The sequence below is a fragment of the Sminthopsis crassicaudata genome, chromosome 1 (assembly GCF_048593235.1).
Source record: "Sminthopsis crassicaudata isolate SCR6 chromosome 1, ASM4859323v1, whole genome shotgun sequence".
In the NCBI taxonomy this organism is placed as follows: Eukaryota; Metazoa; Chordata; class Mammalia; order Dasyuromorphia; family Dasyuridae; genus Sminthopsis; species Sminthopsis crassicaudata.
In genome coordinates this window covers 228,433,482-228,455,300 of record NC_133617.1, presented here as the reverse complement: position 1 = coordinate 228,455,300, position 21,819 = coordinate 228,433,482, and the positions used below count along the sequence as shown (strand labels likewise).

General features: G+C 35.5%; 1 protein-coding gene across 18 annotated transcripts in view; it reads right to left on the bottom strand.

Annotated features, from left to right (window-relative positions):
• Window positions 1-21,819, bottom strand: part of DLGAP1 (DLG associated protein 1) — a 1,106,389-nt gene that overhangs the window by 408,039 nt on the left and 676,531 nt on the right. For 11 of the 18 annotated variants that reach the window (XM_074275757.1, XM_074275759.1, XM_074275733.1 and 8 more), the window contains one exon: window positions 7,916-8,941. In XM_074275757.1, coding sequence (XP_074131858.1) covers window positions 7,916-8,869 — 954 coding nt within the window. In that variant the 5' untranslated portion in view covers window positions 8,870-8,941. The other 7 variants (XM_074275772.1, XM_074275783.1, XM_074275798.1 and 4 more) reach the window with 5 other exon arrangements.

Genomic DNA, 21,819 nt, shown 5'->3' with positions numbered 1-21,819 from the left:
TGCATAAGATACAGTACATGACATTTAAATAAAAGAGACGATTTCTGCTTGTAAAGAGATTTCATTTTAAAGTTTTAGACAAAACACATATATAATGAGATATATACATATGTATGACAGTTAAAAAATAAGGCCATTACTATTTCCCTCTGTGACATATTGGGCTCCAAATGTCCAACACTTGGACCCTGATACACACATAAAAATTCCCAATTTACACACATCCTTTCTCAGGAAGGAGAAACATCTGTATCTGAAAACCTTTCCGACCCATGATACAAAGTCACTATAAAATCAGTTACAATACTAACTTTTCTCTTAACTAATATATTGGTAACCTTGGATTGACTGAAATGAATATTTCTCTTCAATTCTTTAGCACATTGATTTGGTGATTTGTGGATCTCAGACTTTTTACACAGATAAAAATCATCATCTATACAAATCATAAGTAACAGTTTTTTCTGACACCTGCTATTCATTGGCTATAAAGAAAAGTTGTTTCTTACTCCTAACAGCCCTGCAATGCCATAAAAAATTAATCTTTTTGCCAAAGTAAAATCATCCTAGCCACATTTGTATATATGTCTTTGTCATTGGCTACCAGGGGCATTTCAAAGTAGTGCACATTAAAACAAAGAAACAAATGTATTCCAAGTTAAATATTATGTGAATATAGCATAAGACAAAATAGTCATCTACTTTCTAAAACTGACAAAAACTGTATTACTGGGGGAACAATCAAAGATAAAAACAGTCCCTGCTATGAAGATACACATACATATATCTTATACTAAGGGTTAATATTACTGAACTATCTTCATTACCAGATTGTAACCTGAAGTAATCATATACATAATATATACAGAAACTGGCTTTGATTTACCCTAGTTTCTTTTCAATTTGACTAAAATGTATTTATGATATTGGACTTACAGATCAATAATAATGAATTCTCACATTGATTACTTCCAAAGAGGTCTTTCCCACACTTTTGCTCTTTGAGCTGTTGCTGAGCCTTTCAGATTCTCTAGTTTCTCATAGGATTTGGACATTATCATAAGGAAAAAAATGTAGAACATGGATAGACAGGACCTTGGACAGGGCTAACAGGATTAGACTGAGAACTGTTGAATTTCATTCACTGAGTACTGACTCCATGTTCAAACCCAGTTCATAACAAGTAAGCTTGTTTTTTATTCACTGAGACAGGAGGAAAATATGTTTCTACCAAGCTAATTATGAAAAGGTCCCAGGGAGTACTACACATAAACCAAAAACCAAATGCATTCAAGAACCATGACATTCACTTACTTCGCTATAAAGGTAATTTAAAGTAAGAGTAGAGAACAATTGCTAATTCAGCTAAAATCTTTGAGAAAAAAAAGCATCAGAGAAACATCATGTAAGTCAAAGTTATTATCAGAATTGTTCAACACTGTTATCAATTTTAACACAATTAGTCCCATTCAAATTGTCCAAAAATGAGGTGTGATTGTGATGGCAAGGGATTAGAGGAGAAAGAGAGAAGGATAACTGGACAAAGATCAGAATTTTCTACAATAGAATACTTTAAAATAGCTATTATTTATATATGTAGGGAAAACAGAATCCTTGGTTCACATTTGTAATAAAGAATTGTTAAGCAATCTTTTACCATGCCTTATTTAAGGAAACAAACAAACAAAAAAGCCAGAAAAGAACACTCTTCCAGGATATTTAATCACATAGCAAAAGAATCGTAAGCATTAAGCATTCTGCCCTGGAAAGCTGGCTGGTCCCACATCTATTCCCTAGCACAGATAATGTCCTCTAATGACACTTTACTAGCTCATCTGTGTCAATTAAATATTATCTAAAAGTCCCCGTGGAGATACTGATTTAAACCTATCGGATGTTCCGACTTGTTTTCTTACTGTCTATACGCACATTAAGTTGCTGGCTACTTTACCCTGACTAATCCATTAGTTTTAGCAGAAACAAAAATGAAAAAGACAATACCCGCAACAACACATTAACACAAAATGCAAAGAAACAGAAGAGTTTAGCCCAGACCTGGTCATTCCTTCCATTTCTTGAAACGTGAACACAAACCGAAGAGACCCACTCAGCCTTAAAAAGGTCGATCATTTTCCTCTCTTAAAATTTCATCTCTTACAGAGTGCTTTCTCTCCTTCTGTCTCCTTGCTTGCTTTCTCTTTCCCCCTCTCTCTCTCTTTCCCCTCCTCTCTGTACTTCTACCGGAGAGCATTTGTTTTTCTTTCCTGCTTCTGCTGTGGATGAACGCAAACTCCACGATTTGAGGTGATTTTTTTTTTTTTTAAAGACTAACAGTTGGGAATCTAAAATCCTGCTAGTCTGAATGGCTTCATATGCCAGTTGCAAGAAACACAGTGCTTATATAAAAAAGGCACGAAGAGACAAGAGTCCTGTGATTTTAAAGAAATATCTAAAAAGAAATATCCTTTTCTCCTTTGGTCCTATTTCTATTTACCTTTAGACTTTACAATTAACACTTACCCTGAGATGTGCCATAAATGCTCTATTCCAAATGTATAAAAGCCAACCACATCTCATCTGAGAATTAAACAGTTTTAATGTCTTCAAATCCATGTCCCTGCTCCAGCCCCTGACAGAGACAGTCACTGGCAGCAGTACAACAATTCTGAACACCAGACATCTGATTCTTGACATTTAAAAATAACAATATTGGTAAAAAAGAGGAGCCTTTTTTAAATTAACTGCAAACAGCTTGTGAGTGAGGACATATTGCCAATTGTATGTGTTAATCAGAACATGCTATGATTTCAACCTTGCAATATTGGGCTTCTGAATCGATGCCATAGAGGAACCATATTACCTATGGAACTGATCAGTCTCCTGTATAGTCACAGTAACAACATCATGCAATTGGTTTACTAGAAGTTTATTTAGCAGTCGTACAAAAGAATAAATCCTGGCAAGTCAAGTAAAAATCTAATAATTCTTTTATTTGTCTGAGAGAATTCATATGAGTATATATGTGCATATATTTCTATAGTTTATAAAAACAGCAAGATCCCAATTAGTGTAGCATGTATTCAAATACACACTTTTCAAAGTTATAATTATGTAAAGTTTAGGTTCTAGTACAAGGGAAAAATATAGTGCAAATCTGAATAATTCAAGTATTTTTTTTATACTGAGATCTAGGCATATTTACATAAAAATAAAATAAAAAGAGATAATAAACTAATACATTAATTTCTATGCTATTGTTATACATATTTGTTTCAATGACAGAAGCTAAAGTATTAACTCTTTAAAAACCATGCTCTACAGACTTTTGTCCACAATGCATTGTGTTTATCTCCTTAGTGGGAAATGCAAAACTTGTGAAAAAAAGATGCTTGTGAAATCTCAACCTGGTCTCAACTAATGATAATCATCTACATTTATAGACCATTAAGATTTCATAAGAGTTTTACATATGTGGATAGAGTAATAGACAGGGGGTCAGGAAGACTTTTGTCCAAGCACTGCCTTAAACACTAGCTGCATGATCCTGAGCAAGTCTCTAAATCTCTCTAAGTCTCATTTTCTTCATCTGTATATTGGGAGAATCCCTCTCTCTGCTGTCCTGCCCAAAACTGTCTCTGAGATTTGCTGTGAGGACCCACAGAAATCATGAATGTTTAATGTTTTGTATACTTTGAAAGCAGTGGCAGTCAAATCAACAAGAATTCATTAATCTCCTCCTATGTGTGAGACACTGAGCTAGGTCTTGACTATACAAATAGAAAGAATGAAATAAGGCCAGCTATACATGTCTGTTATTATCACTGTTATTTATTTGATCCTCACAACTTTCTGATGTAGGAATATATAAGTATTTAAACCAGTGTAAATTACTTTGACTAGTACAGCCTCAGCCTATAGCCTCAGCCTCCCTCAGGATGCATGTATACTAAGGCAAATTAAGACAGAGATTGGACAGTGTGTCCCCTCTCCTAACCTCTTACTGGATGGCACAGTTAGAGTTAATTATCTGCATTGCTGCCCCCCCCATTCCTCTCTTCTTACTGGGCAAGTCAGGAAAAGCCCTCATTTTACTGGTTCTAACTATACTATTCTCTTCTCCTATTGATGATAGGGAAGTTTCCTGTTGATGCCAACTGGCTCTTTGCCTAAATCTCTTGATAAGTTTTGACCCCATGGGAATCTGGGTCTTTGATCAGAGTGCAAAAATTGTTGCAAGATTCCACATCTGGCACTTTCCCACTCTGTCCCACCCTTGGCCAAGGGCAATGTGGGCCACACGCCAGGATTGCTCCCTGTTGGCACTTATTCTCCACCTCCCTTTGTGATCAGTAATTGATTCTTTTTAAACTGCTATCTGTGTGGTGTGAGTGTTCTTTATCCTGCATTATTATGCATTATAATAATAATATTACTATTTCCATCTTACAGATGAGTAAACCGAGGGGCTCAGAAAGCTTAAATGACTTGCTTTCAGTTAAACAACTAGTAAGCATCTGAAGCTAGATTTAAGCCCAGATATCTTATCTGGCTTCAAGTCTAAACTAATTTCCTTACACTACATTGCTTCTCTAATTAATAATTACTGTTAATAACTGGTAATCTATATAGTTCATATTAACTAAAACAAACTACAGCAGAAAACATTTCTACATTCCTTTCAATGTTGTGGTTTAAGAATGGAATCAATGCGTGGAAGCTGGTGGCTTTAAATGAAAATACCCTTAATATGCCTTGAAACGTCATAGAGCTAGAGATTATCATAAAGTACCTTTGGAAGAATTCCTCAAGGTGTACTAAGTTTCCTTCTTTCCTTGTAGTGGAGAATGAGAGTAAGAAGGAGAGAGGAGAGTGAAAACAATAGCTCTTCTCAATTCTACTCAGTACCTTGTTTCAAGTTCTGGCCCATAACATCTCCTTGCAGGATCAGATCAATCATACTGAACCATGCTAAATTAGATAACTATTGTCTCTATCAATTCCAGTGACTTAGCACTTTGTAAGAATCCTAACACCAAGTAAACACATAGAGCTCAGGAACCTATTTTTCAAACTTTTGGCTAGAGAATAACATTAAAGAGCTGCTATAAATTACTTCCCATTTATTTCACTTAAAAGTCCACCACATTCTTATAGCATCACACTAAAATTCTGAAATGTGTTACTAATCAAAATATTGCTTGCAATTGATCCCATCTAAATTATGAAGGTGAGACAGAATTACAATGTGTGCTTCATTTTTATTTTTGCAAATGGTTGGGTGTTTTTACTCTCCAGTAAGGTTTGTTGCTCCCCAAGATAGAATTTGATTATTGTTATGTTTAATGACTTAGAATTATTTCAGAATTAAAAAGACTTCATACTTAAATGAAGGCAAAAATTTGAAAGTAAAAAGTAGAAACTGTAAAAGTTTTGATAATTTCAAATCTTTATAGCATGAAGTTTTTTTTATATAACTGAAATACAGAATCTTATATCTACTCAAATTTCTGAGACTTTCTTTTCATTTCTTTAAAATAGTACTCCATTTATATGCAAACAATTTCACTAAAGCTATATTTCCTAAGCCCCAGCCTCAAGATATTTTCATTCTAAAGTGAAAGATGGGGAGAGAGAGATGGGTGCATGAAATTATGGAGGCTTAAACCTATCTGCAAAGGCAAAACTCAAATCCACTTCCAACTCTCATTATCCTACTAGACTTTTCCCATCTATCCTTTCATTCATTTATTTAAAACATAGACACTTTGCCAAAGTCACACAGTAGTCATGGATAAAAATTGTTATTTATACTTCTTAATGTTTCTGCCATCTTTTTTTTCTCTGTCATTTTTTTTTAGGTCACTAACTTCAGGGGTAAAACTGAATTAGAATCTTAAAGGAATTCTATAGGGGAAGAGTCTGACACCATATTTAATGACTGTGTTACACAGAGTGATTTGTGACAACTTATGTGTGTCACCTTATTAGGGCAGCTGAGCACTGACAGAAGGGGGATCCTGCTCTTTTGCCTTTCCTTCATTGTTACTTCCTCCAGATGCCATATCTTCAGATAGAAGTATGGGTGTAGGGATGGGAATATTTAAATGGGTACTTACATTGCTGGATGATCTAGAAGTAAATGACTATAATCCATCTAGAGAGGTGGACTTCTAGAACTTTATCATCTGCTCTGCTCTGATGCTACACCTTTAATGCCTTTAGGATTTGCCATATTACCTAATGATACTTGCCATATGTATCCTAGATGTACTCATAGGACTTCCAGATCACTTCATTACAGCTATATTTTCTTATATATAATTCTTAAATATAATTGTCTCTCTCAAATAGAGTGTGAGTTTTCTTACAAGAGATCATCTTGCCTTTTCTATTGCTATACACAAAACTTTGAACACTATTAAGTATTTAATAAATGCTTCATTGATTCATTGAGTTTTCTTTCAGAGAGGTCATAATGTTTACATGATGTGACCCTGAGGTACTGCTAAATGCCCCTCTGCACTACCTTTCTCTGGGGCACTAACTCTTGGCTCCCATGGTAGCTTTACAAAGCAGATAAGGTGCCTGCAGGTGGGCCATTGATTTCAAAGCAGAAAAGAACAGTCAGGGGGAACACCACAAAAAGGCACATTTTCTTGCTTTTCCTTTCACAATAGGAGTGTGAAGAAGGAGAGAGGAATATATAAAAGCATAAAAATGAAGTAAATGCAAAGACTAGCCATATGGAAGGATGGGTCTGTGGCAAATCCCAGTCTGCATGTATACAAGTATATGCACAGTCTTAATGCACTCCTGTTTTCCTTTCTCCACACACCAACCTATGAAATTTGTTTAAAATAAATAAGAAGGATATTAAATCCAAGAAAAGCATTTGGTATTGATTAGGAAAATACTATTAAACTTTAATATATGTGTGTGATTTGCATATTGACATTTATATATACTATATATTAACTTTTATTGTATTTAATTCTATTGATGCTGCCTTTTTAGAACTTGTCCATGTTGAGTTTCTGTGGTTGTGATTATATGGTCTCTGGAGCAGTAGGAAACCTTCTCATTTAAGCAAGTGACAGGGATAATAGGATTATAGCATTAAGGCCGGAGGGGACCACAGAGCTCATGTAGTACAATTTCCTCATTTTATGGAGACATCTAAAAATGTCAGTGGAGTTGAGAAGGAACCTGAGTTCAAATCTAGAACTTTTAAATTCCAATTTCATGCTTTTTTCCCCCACTGTGCTGTTCTTCCCTCTATTAGGAATGGTTCCCCACATACTGATAAATACAGAGGTACTGATAAAGCATCTCCAAACCTAACAGTTCTCTCCAGAGTTTTACAGTAGAAGAAAACCCACATGTACCCCTCATTGAATTACAAAGCAGCAAATCTTGTAACAAAAGATTTCAAACTTTTTTCCTTTTCCAGCTCTATCCCATATCTTTTAGGAAAGGGAGAAAAGCAAAGTATTAATGATATCTTGCATTTACATGGATCTCGACTTTTCAGAGTTTACTACCATTCTTATCTATTTTGATCTTTGTAACAACTAGACAGTGAAGAAGGGAGAGAAAAATATATAAAAGCATAAACATGAAATAAATGAAAAGGTGGAGTGATATGCCTAAGGCAAATCCCAGTCTGTATGTACACAAGTGTATGCACAGTCCTAATATTTTTCAAATTTGACCTGATGAAGAAACTAAGATAAATGGACGTTAAGTATCATTCCCTAGGTCATATAATTAGGTAACAACAGCCAAGAAGAGAATCTATTTCTCTCCATGTAGCCTTATGTTCTTTCCACTATTATACTAAAGCAATATTGAAGACAGAGCACTACCATAATTAAATTAGTGCTTCTAAATAGCAGCCACTCCACAAAGACTTTACCTGAAGATATTGGCAGGATCGTTCCTGTTGACAGGTTTCTGACTTTACCAAGGCCTGGTCCACATTAACTGAAGCTTTCTGATAAACTTCACGAGCCCTGCTCACTGTCAAGGTTGAGGACCAAGCGCTCTTCTTCAGGAGAGGGGCATCCAGGTTGACGGGAAGATTAGCACAGGTGGAACACTTGACATCATTATTACTCCTGGAGGCTTTTACTGCATGTTCGTTGATTGTATTGTAAGCCTCCATGAAATACTGTGAGGCGGAGCGGTCTGGACACCGGCCCATCGTCATCACTGCCGAGGGGGCATGATAGAGGCAGACATCTCCGTCCAAGTTGTCATCGGAACTCCACCAACCCGAGGCGTTAGAACGGGCTTTGGGTTCTGGCCGTCTTTCTTTGCTCTTGCTTCTCTTGCCGTACCTCATTGTCTGTGTGTCATCTGGGCTGGCTTTGCCTCCGTTGATGCTCCCCTTGGATGGTCCCTCCAGGGAATGAGACTTGGTAAAAAGCTTCTGGACAGAGTGGACCAGGTGACGGATCCTTCCAGGACTGTCACTACGGTGCTCCACAGCAGTTCTCTTGTACTGCAAGGTGTGGTAACCATCTCTGTTAAGGGGGAGCTGCCTTTCAAATTGGTCCAGGAGGTTGGGAGGAAGGCGATTTGCCTTGTTAGCGAGGCTGCGGGGAACCAGCGCGCATTCCTCCTTCAGCTCTTGCTGGGAATTGTAATGCCTCCTGGGGAAGGTACTGCTGGCCAGTGGGTCATTGAAGGGGACCACACATTCAGCTTGGAAGGAGTTCCTCTGAGTGTAGTAAGGGTGGTCAGCAGGATGAGGCTCCACTGGGCTTAACAAGTATGGCTTCCTGTCTGCGTGATGAGATAGAGAGTCACAGGCAGAATCACAGGTCACTCCGTGATGGTGACTACGGCTGCTGGATAATCCTTTCATTGCGGATGCTAAGTGACCGCCAATGTCATCTACACCATGTGGCTATGTTCCAGACAGGTCTCTGAGAAAGGCCTAGAAAAATAAAGAACAAGATTGATGAGCTATTTAAACGGTTCTTAGTAAACTAGCCATTTCTTATCATAAATGCACTTTCTCTATTTTGAATTTCTTGTGATAATTATTGTCTAAGAGTGATAATAATAGCTCACATTCATATAGTATTTTTGGACTTGCAAAGCACTCTGCCCATTTATCTCATTTTATAAATGTAGAACAAAGACACATTTCTTTCTTTCAACTCCTGGCTATAACTTAAATTTCCTGTAAAGAATGTCTTTAAACTCTAAGCAGATAAAAGTTGATAAAAAGCAGATAAAAAGCTTTGTTAAAAGCTCATTTTAAGTATCTTTTCTATAAGCTCTCTATCCTGATTATTTCCAGTGGCTTGTGTCCTTTCTAATAAATTATTTTATATCTATATGTCTACCATCTATCCATCCATCCATCCATCCATCCATCCATCCTCCATCCAATTATCCATCCATCCTTCTATTTATTTAACCTACCTTTCTACCTATCGGATGTTTTCTTTAATAAAATTTAAACTATTTGAGAATAAGTGCTGTTTCTTTTTTTTTTCTATGTCCAGTACCTAGCACAGTGGCTAGTATGCAGTCAATGCTTAATAAATGCTTGTTGAAATACATTTATCTTTGTTTTTGTCATCTGCTAAGGAAAGAAGATACCTTAATACAAATGAAGTCAGTTATTTTATATTTGCATAAAAAGAACAGAATATTGTCACTATGGTCCTTTAGGCTTCCATAATCACAACTATAGGCACATTTTATCCCATATTACCCATGATGATAAAAGAAAGAAAATCTTAACAGTTTCATCAATTAAATCCATTGATAATCCACAAACAGGATTTCAGACTCAGTGAATCAAGAACTTCCTTTCACTTAGGAGCTAAATTGGCAGATTTGAATTAGACATCCTTTCCTTCTCTACCTGATCTTTGAGTGAAGGAGCTGTGGTCAAATGGTGATAGAATTGTAAGTTATGCAGAGAAGGAATCATAAAAGATGTGGATAATCCAATAATAATAAGTATTATAGCTAATATTTACATTAACACTTTAAAGTTTGCAAAATATCTTATATATGTTTTATCATTTGTTCCTTACAATGCTGTGAGGTAGATATTATTATTTCTATTTTACAAAAGAGAAAATAGACCAAAATTAATGACTTGTTCAAAGATATATAACTAGTAAGTATTTGAGACATGTTCTGAACTCAGGTCTTCCAGAATCCAAGTATAGAGTTCTACCTACCTTGCTACCTAGCTGCCTGAATAATTAACCTATTCAAAATGGAAAAAAAAACTATCATGAAAATATTGTTATACAATTCACACTTGCCTTTTCATTACTCTAACATGGCACAGTTGGTATTTAAGCATGACCCACTTCATATTTTATTTTGACTCTTTAACAAACTATGTGTCCTTTAGTAGCTGACAGAGTTCCAATGGATTTTCTGGCTTGTCATGCTTCTATAGCAGCTTCCTCCAATGCAAATAGTTTTTTATTTGAGATGCCTTCTAAAGCTAACAAGACTTTCTAAAATGCCACAGATACCATTTTGGAATATTCAAAGGAGAGAAGGTCAGTAGTTTAATCAAACAAAGGATTAGCCTAATGCAGAAGATAGTGCAAGGAGCCTGAGTCTCTTCAACTACCTGGGATGTCCAAGATCTGAAAGTCTTACAGGATATTTTAAGCTTTGACAATGTTTTTGTAAATATATTCTTTCTCTCTGATGGTGAAATAATGTCATGGGATAAGTAAGAAATTTGAGTACTTGAGAAAGTTGCTAGGTTGTTGAAAGTACACTGGATTTGGAGATGGAACAACTGGGTTCACATTTCAGTTCTTTTACTTGTTACTGGTGTAATTGTGGGCAAGTCAATTAAACCATCCTGGATATCAACTTCTTCATGTATAATATAGGGGCATCTCCAAAGTATCCTCAAACATGAAAGACTTATAAATAAGTCACAAAACATGTTTTCTCCCAAATAAGTATTCATATAAGGTCCTTGTCAACAAGAAATAGTCCTGGAGTAGGGATGAGCTCTGCTGATTCCTTTCCTCCATAATTGCCTTGTATTCACTTTGTCTATATTCTATGCATATATATGCATATATACATACATATATTTATATACGTTTACATCTATATGTATGTATGTGTATATATACATATATGTCTATGTGCATGTGCATACACAAACATACATAAACAGATATAAAATTATGTAAAATGTATTTATATTTCTCTCTCTGTGTATATATGTATATTTATGTATATAAATATTATATCTCCCCCATTACAAGGTAAGCTCTTTAAGGGCAAGGAATGTCTCATTTTAGTTTTTATGCTTTTAGTGCTTAGATCGGTGACTGTTCTGTAGCAGGTGGTTTATAAAGGCTTTTCCATTGATTCATTCATTGGTTGAAGAGGAGAACAAGAATGGCCAAATATAAGGAAAGATGGACAAACATGTTGATTCAATTCAATCAGCTTCTATTGGGAGCCTATTATAATCAGGCATCATAATGCTTGGCACTGATGATATAAAGGCAAAACCAAAACAAGATAGTAACAGTCTTCAAAGAGCTTACATTCTATTGGAAGAATAAAACATCCTGTGTTCCAGTCTATCTCATCTCTCTTAAAGTCTCCTATGGCATACTTCTACCATCATTCTTTTAATTAAGGACCTTGTCGCTCAGAGAAATTTGAAATCATTTAATAAAATCTCTCTCTTCTTTCTTTCTATTCATCTCACATGACCTAAATATCTACCTCCAGTATTTTCTTTTCATGCTCAAGATAAGAGATGATTCTTCTCATTTACCAAGTCCGATACTTCTTTGTGTTCCCTTCATCCCATCTCTTCTTGTCTTCTCTAACAAGATCTATAGTTACTTTCACTCTCCTTTTTTGTCTTTATTCTTTCCTGATATATTTATTGGCTACTTCCCTGCCTTATACTAACATACTCACATTCTCCCTGATCTAAAGAGAATTCTCACTTGGTCCATCTTCCATTCTATACTTCTTCCCTTTTTGGGTAAACTACTTGAGATGGTAGGTGTCTCTACTTCCTGTTTTCTCACTCTTTTCTAAACCCTCTGCCATCTGATTTCTAATCTCTTCATTCAGATTAAACTCTTCAAAGTTACCAATTAACTCTTGATTGGCAAATCAGATGGTCCCTTTCTTCCTTGTCCTCATTCTTTTTTGATTTCTCTTGAGTTGTTGGTGCTAAAAGATCACTTTCATGACCTGTTTTATTTATTATTCACTAGATTTTCATGATGCTTTCTTCCTTTTCAGTTCATATTTTCTTCTCAGTCTGCTTTGCTAGATATTTGTGTCACACTCACTAAACGTGGATGCCCCCTCAAGGCTATTTTGATCCTTCAATAGAAGACTAAGGAATTTTATTTTATTTTGTTCTATATGCAATGGTGAATCCTTGCAGGATGGAATGAAGATAAATGTATTGATTCAATTCAATGAATATGTATTTAGGACCTATTATAATCAGGAGGCATAGGAAAATATAATGGTGAGACTATTATATTAGGAAAAGTATTTTAGAAACTGTAGTTGTTCAATTGTTTTTTTAGTCATATCCAACTTTGTGTTGGCCCATTTATGGTTCTCTTCACAGAAATGCTAGAAATATACAAAATAGAAAATTTTCTTCTTTAGTTCTTCAGTTGAGGAAGCTGAAGCAAACAGGGTTAAATGACTTGCCCAGAGTCTCACAATTAGTGTCGGAAGTCAGGCTTGAATTCAGGGAGGTGTCTTCCTGATTCCATACCTGAAGATCTAACCACTATGCAAACTCACTAGAAGCTGTAAGGAGAATATATGAGAAAAGAGAGAGACTAGAAATAAGCAGGTTAATTAGGATAAAAGCCCAAACTAGGGTGGGATCTTTGTGAGTAGAAAGAAGAGATAGACATACGAGATGTTATAGGTTAGAATTGACAAGGTTTGGTAATTAATAGCATATGGGGGAAGGAATTTAAGTAAAGGGAATAATAACATAATTTAAAGGTGATGAATTTGAGCAACTTAGAGAATAGTGGCATCCACAATGAGACAAATAGATAAAACTTCCAAATAGGAAAGTTAGAGGAAGAAAAGATTTGGGGAGGAATGATAACAAATTTCATTTTCATTGTGTTGGATTTGGGATAGCTGTCAAGTAATATAATGTTGGTTTGAAGTTCTGCAAAGAAATTAGGACTGAATGTAGAGATTCAAGAGTCAGTTGCATACAAATTAAGTTTGAATCCATTATAGTTGATTACAGAGAGACATATAGAGAAAACTCAAGAGATAGAACTGGTCAGAGGCATGTAAATACCTCCAATAAAGGAGGGAATGAATAATGATTAGTTAAGGAGATAGAGAAAGAGTAGTCAGACAGGTAGGAGAACAAAGAGAGCAGAGTGACATAGGAGCTAAGGGAAGAGTGTCCAGAGAAATGGTATGTTTAAAAGTTGTACTCAGAAGGTAAAGGGGGGGTAAGGATTGAGAATATGCCATCAGTTTCAACAGTTAAGATATTACTGATGACTTTAAATAAATTTATTTTATTACCAGTAGAGGGATTGGAATCCAAATGGAAAATGATTGAAAAGTGAGTGATGAGGAAATGAATCTCTAAGTAGATGTGGAGATACACATACACACACACACAACTGAGAGTGAGAGAGAGAGAAAGAGAGAGAGACAGAGACAGAGACAGAGAGACAGAGGATACAGAGATGAGACAGAGAGACACAGACAGGCTGATTTATAAGTAGGCAAATTCAATAAAAACACAGAGGAATTGTAAGCACTATCCCATTTCTTGATCAAGAACAAATAAGATAGCATTGGTAAAGATGTAGAGGGAACAATCAAATTATGGTCCAATGACCTGCATTATTACCTCCACACCTTCTGGTTCAGTTTTCTTGGGAAGGAGCAGAGAATGCTGATAGAAAGTTCCTGAGTTTTACTTCTGGCCTGCCCAGCCCTTAGTACCCCTTTGAGTAACTTCAACGAACTACATCATCAATCTCAAAAGAAATTCCACCTTCTGCTAGTATCACAGAGATTTGTCTGATTTCTTGGATGCAGGAAGTTTGAACAGGGGGGATTCTCAGAACTTGGAATAGGATACAATGAATATAGAAGTACTCAGATTCTTCATCAAAAGGGGAAGACAGAAGAGGAATGGAGACACAGAAGATACTGAAATTCTTTATAGAACAGGAAGAGAATATAAAGGAAAAATGTATCCAATTAATTTAGCTACTAAAAGGAGCCATGACTAGTCTAATCACTGTGCTAAGATGGTCCCTGGGATTACAAGTACATTATAGTGGGGAGGGTTAGGAAGTATTTATAAATGATTTCTGGAACATATCAGCAAAAAACTGAAATAAATTTATTTAGATGGAAAATGTATATCATAAAATTTATCATATTATAACAGGCCTTATGGAATACAGTATTGTTTTCAAAGTATCTTTTTAAAAAAAGAAATATACCATCTAGTAGAGTCACAATCACACAAATATATCTTATGAAGATTACATATAATGGAATCTCAATATGCAAAATACAAAGCAGTGCTTTCAAAACTTTATCTGGAGGCAGCGGATGCTTTGGATAGATGCTCTTTTTTTCTGAATAGAATGTGAAACTGGCAGGGGCTGAAAACATGAATTATATATATTTGCCCTAAAATGTGCATGATTACTTAAATTATGCTTTCAATATTTAATTATCGTTGATATGTGAACAGTATTACACATTGGATGATACCACCTGAGGCCAGACATAGCAAATTAAAAGACATATTAGGTCTATTAATGGTGCATTAAGTTAAGTGCCCAATGACACATTTTCTGGAAATGAAACATGCATAAAGTGATTTTTACTGAATATTAAATGTGTTGTTTTTCAGCTTAGTGCCAAGCACATGCATTTTGCTTGAAAATGGAGCTATTAACTGAATTCAGGAAACTCCTGAAGAAAATAAACTATTTTTGCCTCTTCAATTTACTTTTGTAAGAGAATCATGAGCTGACCATATACATGTACTAAAACTTTTGGGACATCCTATCTATTTTTTCAGAAATCTAAGAAAACCACATCATGAGAAAAAGCTTATGCTAGGTAACGGGCTAATAGTGATTTTGTAATTGTTCAGTTTTTTATATTGAAGATCTTTAATCTTCAATCAGAAGGTTACAGCGGTAGAGAGCTAGATATGATTTTAGAGACTAATACATCTAACTTTCTCCTTCTACAGATGAGGAAATTGAGTTTTAAAGAAATTAGGCTAACTTGCTAAAGGACACACAGATATGATATTAATAGATTTCAAGTTAGGATGGACTGTGTAATTTACCTTTTCCAATCCTTCATCTTACAGATGAAGAAATTGAAACTAAGAGAAATTAAAAGCCTTCTCTAGATCCCATCGGAGGCAGATTTAACACTGGGTCTCTCACTTCAAATCTAGCTGTCTTTCCAGTGACATGCTGCTCAAGATACAAATCCATCCTCTTACATCCTTCTGAATCACAGAATTTCAGTGTATGAGGGACCTCACAGGTCATGATGTTTTAACATATATTTAAGTAAGCCATTTACTTCAAAATTATTGGACACATGCCCATTCAATCTTTGACTAAAAACTTCTAATAAAGGAGAACATTTGAAGCTAAGATCAGTCCACTTGCTCTTGTCCATATCTCAGTATTAAGAATTTTTTTCTCACTGAGACCTAAATCTTTCTCTGAAATTTCTACCCTTTGTTAATACATGTTTCTGTTCTCTGGAGTTTTGACAGAACATGCCTCATTTGTTTTCCATGTGATAGTCCTTGAAATATTTGAAGGCAGCTAGCATATCTTATTCTCCGTATCCCTCAAATCTTGGCTAAATGTTCCCCATTCCTTCAACTGATTGAGTTATCATCCTGATCATTGACTTCTGGATACTCTTCATTTTGTCTATTACTCTACTAAAATGTGCAAATATCACACAAGGCATTATTTGATAAGAGTAGTGTTCAGCAAAATTTTCACTTAGGCATACTAGAAACGATGTTTCTCATAATGAAGACTAAAATTGCATTAATATTTTTAGTCATCAAATAACACAGCTATCCATCTCAGTCATTTTCTTGCCGTCCGTCCTGCTGTTCTACATTCTGGACCAATGGAACTCCTCAGACAATCAGATTCAATTCAAAAAGATTCAGAGACAATCCATTCAATTTTCAAACTCCTTTCCCGGCGTCCATGCTTTTCTGATTGTTGAATGCATTGGTTCAAATTCACACGGCCCACTATATCTAGCTTGCTTCTGCAATAATTCACCTAGACATCTATCTATTCTTGTTAGTTGCCTTGGCAATATTCCTGTATCTTTCCCCCTTATCTGTTTCAACATCTTGCCTTGGGAACTGTGATGAAAACAATATTATTGTTGCTGTTGGAGAAGACATATCAGTCCTGAAATCAAGAATTCTTGACTTCAAATATGACCTCAGACACTTACTAACTGTGTGACCATGGATAACTTTTAATTTGCCTGCCTTTATTTCTTCAATTACAAAAAGGGCATAATAATACCTCCTATCTTGAGGGGTTGTTTGAGAACCATATAACATTTGGAAAATACTTTGCACAGTACTTGACACACACTAGGTATCTAATAAATGTTTATTTCCCTATTTGATCCCTCTAATAGTTCTATTCATCACTTCTGTGGTTTCCAAAATCAAATCACTCCTCTCTGACCAACACACTCTTATAGGAGCTGTTTCGAGACTGTGTTGTTTTTGCATTTGTGTCTCTCGGATTTAGTGTACTGGTTGGCATATTTTGTGGAGTTAATTCATGTCTTACTTTATTTCACGTTATGGACTTTTGTTCAAGGGATTTTCTTGGTGGAGGTACTGATGCTGTTTGCCATTTTCTTCTTTAATATATCCCCATTTTATAGATGAGGAACTAAAACAAATAGGTGACTTGCTTAGGGTCACACGGTTAGCAAGTATCTGAGGCCAGATTTGAATTCAAATCTTCCTGACTCCAAGCCTAGTCTTCTAGTCAGTATTCCACTTAGCTGCCCATATTGGCACACAGCAATCACTTAATAAAAGCTATTTCATTCATTCATTCATCAAATATACTATAGATATATTATTTTTTTTTCCCTGAGGCTGGGGTTAAGTGACTTGCCCAGGGTCACACAGCTAGGAAGTGTTAAGTGTCTGAGACCAGATTTGAACCCCTGTCCTCCTGAATCCAAAGCTGGTGTTCTAGTCACTGCACCACCTAGCTGCCCCTTATAGATATATTATGTTGAACATTTTTCTTTTTCCTTTTACTCCTCTTTTTGACATATTTTTTTCCTGCTATCTTTTTGTTTCTATGTGTGTTCTTTGCCTAAAATTGGTATCAAAAGAATCACTTATTTTCATTGATAATGTTCTTTTCTTTCTCCTTTTTCATTTTCTTTCTTTTCTTCACTGAACATTTACTGAGTATTTCTGTAGTAATTGAGCAAACCAAGTTGATTGCATCTTGTGAATCAATTCTGGATTTACCTCAATTCTTTTTATATGAAATTATATATCTAACCCAAATTCTGTCTTGAGATATAATTACTCAATTATGGGAATTGTGAGAAATATTGTTTGAACCTAGCCTGTATGGCTGGGAAGCAGGACTATTCCTGCTTAGAGACTCTTAACTAAGGACCTATCTTATATTGACCAGACAGCTAGTCAGATCTGAAGATTGATGCAAGGATGTAATTATAATTACACATCTCAAGCAACCTATCTGTCTTTTTTTTGCAAACTGTTCCTTCATTGGCCATTTAGCATTGGTATTCCTTTGATTGAATACAAACATTTCTGATTTTAGGAAATTGCACCTCTTTGTTTCTCCCCCTTTCAACTTGGAAAACCCCTATTTTTTCTTCAATTAGAAATCAGATTACCTAATTTTGTATCCTGGTTTATATCCTGTTACTTTTTAATTTTATTGCATGAAATTTGTTTCTCCATGTATTTGGGGTTTATGCAAAACTGAGGAAGTCTAGTCCCAACTTTTATGCAATTAGTGTGCATTGCTTAAGAAATTGATATGGTCAGAAGCTTGAACTTTCGTTGCTTCACTCATTTCATTCAATCCACACACCATGCCCACTATATATATATGGCTCTGCATTGGTGGCTGGGGGCATGAAGAGGTATGAAATAAAACCTCTGCTCTTGGAGACCTTCCAGTATAGTAGGAGGAAAAAGGCATTTATGTCAAAGATAAACATACAAGGTAACCTGTTTTTGATGGAGTAAAAAAATTATAGCCATTGAAAAAAATTGTGAGCAACTTGATCTTCAACATTTTAAAAAACTTAGGTAGCATTCTGGAATATTGAAATTGGAGTCAAAAAATCTGGATTCAAATTCATGTCACCATGATTGTACTTTTTAAAAATTTATTTTTATTTTATTTTAAAAAATTAATTATTTAAAACAAATATAAAATAAAAAGAAAAGAAAAACATTTCTATGTACATAACAAAACAAAAAAGGTGATTCAAAATATAGCATAATATATTTCCATTTCAAGAAAGCCTATGTAATAAATACTTTTGGTCTTTTCATCAAGAATGATTGAAAATTCTTAATTTAATTGAATATTCACTTTTCCCCATCAAGGATTATACTCACTTTTGGTGGGTGGGTAATTCTTGGTTGTAATCCTAGCTGCTTTGCTCTTGGAATATCATATTCCAAGTCCTCTGATCCTTTATCCTTATTGTGAGTCTACCATATTTGAATTGTTTTTCTCTCTTTCTTTTTTTAAATAGCATTTATTTTTCCAAATACACACAAAGATTGTTTCAACATTCACCTTTGCAAAATCTTGTGTTCCAAAGTGCCATGATCTTATTAATATTTTAACTTGAATGAGAGTATACAATCATGTATTGATTTCAGTGATAGAAAGAAGTTTGGAGAAGAAAAAAGTAGTATATTGGAAGTTAGAAGACCTCAGTTCAAATCCTACCTTTGTCATTTATTATCTGTGTGACTTTAGAAAAGTAATTTATGTCTCTGGGCCTCAGTCTTCTAATCTGTAAGATCATCAGGCTAGACGAGATTACCTTTAAATTCCTTCTAAATCCATTTCTGTGATTTTTTAATTCTGCACACTTATCCCTTTTGGAGGATGAGTAGCAATTGTAGGTGAGTATCAGGAAGGTTCCTATAACCTAAGAATTGAGTCATCTTTTGTTTCAATTCTTACCCAATCCTTAATCATTGTGTGGGTGTTGCCCCAGACAAACTGAGACCTTGGAAAGACCTTAATTTTAAAATGCCAAAATCACTCACTGCATTCTGGGCCATTGCTAGTGATCTTGACCTTTGTCTTATCACTGGACTTTGGTGAATCCGGAGGAGAGTGTCAGACTGATGACTTTATGAAACTCTAGTTCACTTAAATCCAATTTACTTTTGTAAAGACATTACTCGTGATGTCATTCATTAGTCCTCTTCAATAATGAAAGATGGATGAACAATAACAAGGATCAGTTCAACATACCACATGCCTACAAGCCTTCACACCTGGAATAGCAAGTTGGCAATATAGATGATGAGTACAGCAAGATTTATCTAATAGTGTATAAATAAGATTCTCCACAAAGGGAATTCATTAGACTCAAGAAACAAACAAACAAACAAAACAAACTGGCATCTTGAAAGGTGCTGACACAGGTGATGTTATCTTGCAAGATTGCTAAGGTCTTATTTATTATGATTTGCACGCTTGGGTTTGATTAGGAATATCCCAATTTCTCTTTTTAATGCATAGATAGGAACACACTAAAGGCACCCATTTGCTTGTTTAGGAAGAATCACTGGCAACAAGTCATTTGTGATCACAATGCTTACTGAACAGGCCCTAAGTAGAAACCACATCTTTTGGTTTAGGGGTGACATAGGACTATTTTTCTTTTTGCAACCTCCTGCATCCTCACCAGGCCAGGCTGTAGGGCCATACAGATTCATCTAGAGGATGAAGGGTGCCCTTCTTGAAAAGATGCCTCATTTTCCACAACAGGCCCATATTATAATCTGAACTCTGTCAAACCCACTGGTGGATTGAAAGGCAAATTGATTTTTTATTGGTTCATCTATTTTTGTTATAATTGAATGTGAAAATCCTAAAGATATTGCCTCCATTTTACAAATGAGGAAATTGAAGATGACTTATCCATGGACACAAACCTAAAAAATATCTGATGAGATTTAACCAGGTTTCTCTCTTTGCATTGGGTACAGAGCATTTCCCATCATGTACCAGGTGAATATAACTTAGGTAACAAAGGTAACAAATGTTCTCTGCTCTTATGGGGCAGCTAGGTGGCACTGTAGTGCACCAAGCACTGGGATTGAAATCAGGAAGACTCATCTTTCTGAGTTCAAATCTGTCCTCAGACACTTACTAGTTATATGACTCTGGCAAGTCATTTAACCCTGTTTTGTTTCCTCCTCTGTAAAAGGAGCTGGAGAAGGAAATAGCAAACCATTCCAGTATCTTTGCCAAGCAAACCCCAAATGGGGTTACAAAGAGTTGGACACGATTGAAATGACTCAACATCACGAGAATGTTACACATACTCAAATAACTATAATATATGCTAAGTACATTACAGAAATGCAAAGTATTATGTGAAGTGAGGAAGAAGGGCATTACCGAGAATTTCAGGGCCCACTTTGGGGTGGGGTGGCATTCAAGATGGGCATTAATTAATGGGCAGGATTTCAATGAAAAATTAAGTGGTTATGGGGTGTGATCCTAGACAAGTATATTAAGAGAAATGTAAAGGAAATTAAAAAATGAAAGAAAAGGGAGAAAGAATGGGAATTCGAGTATGTGGAAGAGGGAAGGAAAGGAGAGACTGAAAGGAAGAGATGGATACAAGTGGAATTCACTGACCAGCTGCTGATGAACCAGCTGCTGCCACTCTCATCCCCAGAGCACAGGGATAGAATTAACCTATCTCATATGTAAATAATCCATTCAATCTCCTAGGAAGGAAAAATTCTCCCTCAGTAATAAGACTGCAGATTTTTATCATCACCCCTTCTTGAATTCTTCCTGCCAAAAAATAAAAAAAATCCCCAGCCCCCAAACCCAATTCCATAAGAATAAAGAATGGAGAATGGCACAAATGCTTGCCAGTGTTCTGATTTTAAATGGAACATCCCCAAATGCACAAAGCAAGAAGTAAACAAAAATCTTAACTTAGATGAGTGGGTGAGTTAATACTGCCAAAAAAAAAATCAGCTTTAAAAATATTCCTTGACCCAACTAGGACCTAAATTTGCAATTGCAATAGTCACTTAATATTGTTTTTCTCCTCCATTTAGTTTCTACAGACACATGCCTAGGTTCTAATGATTGAACATGTTGTACCCCCCAAATTAAGGCAACTGTACCTTTGGAGGAGCACATTCTAAATGCAACATTTATATAACTCAAAGAACAAATACTAAGCAATTTTATACCCCCAGAATGTATTTTGGCTTTTCATCAGCATTAATTGCTATCCTAATCATCTGGAGTTTGATTTTTACTTGTGAACAACTCCTGTAATCAGCTTGCTCCCTATTAGACATGCCATTGGAAGCTTTCCCCTTTCAAAAGATTCAGCACTGTACAAACAAACTGTCTCCAACATGTTCACAGTAGGCAGCACAATTACAATTGTGTGTATCTTCAGACAAAGCCACAAAGAAATGATTTCATGATAGCTTTTCAGGGTAGAAGA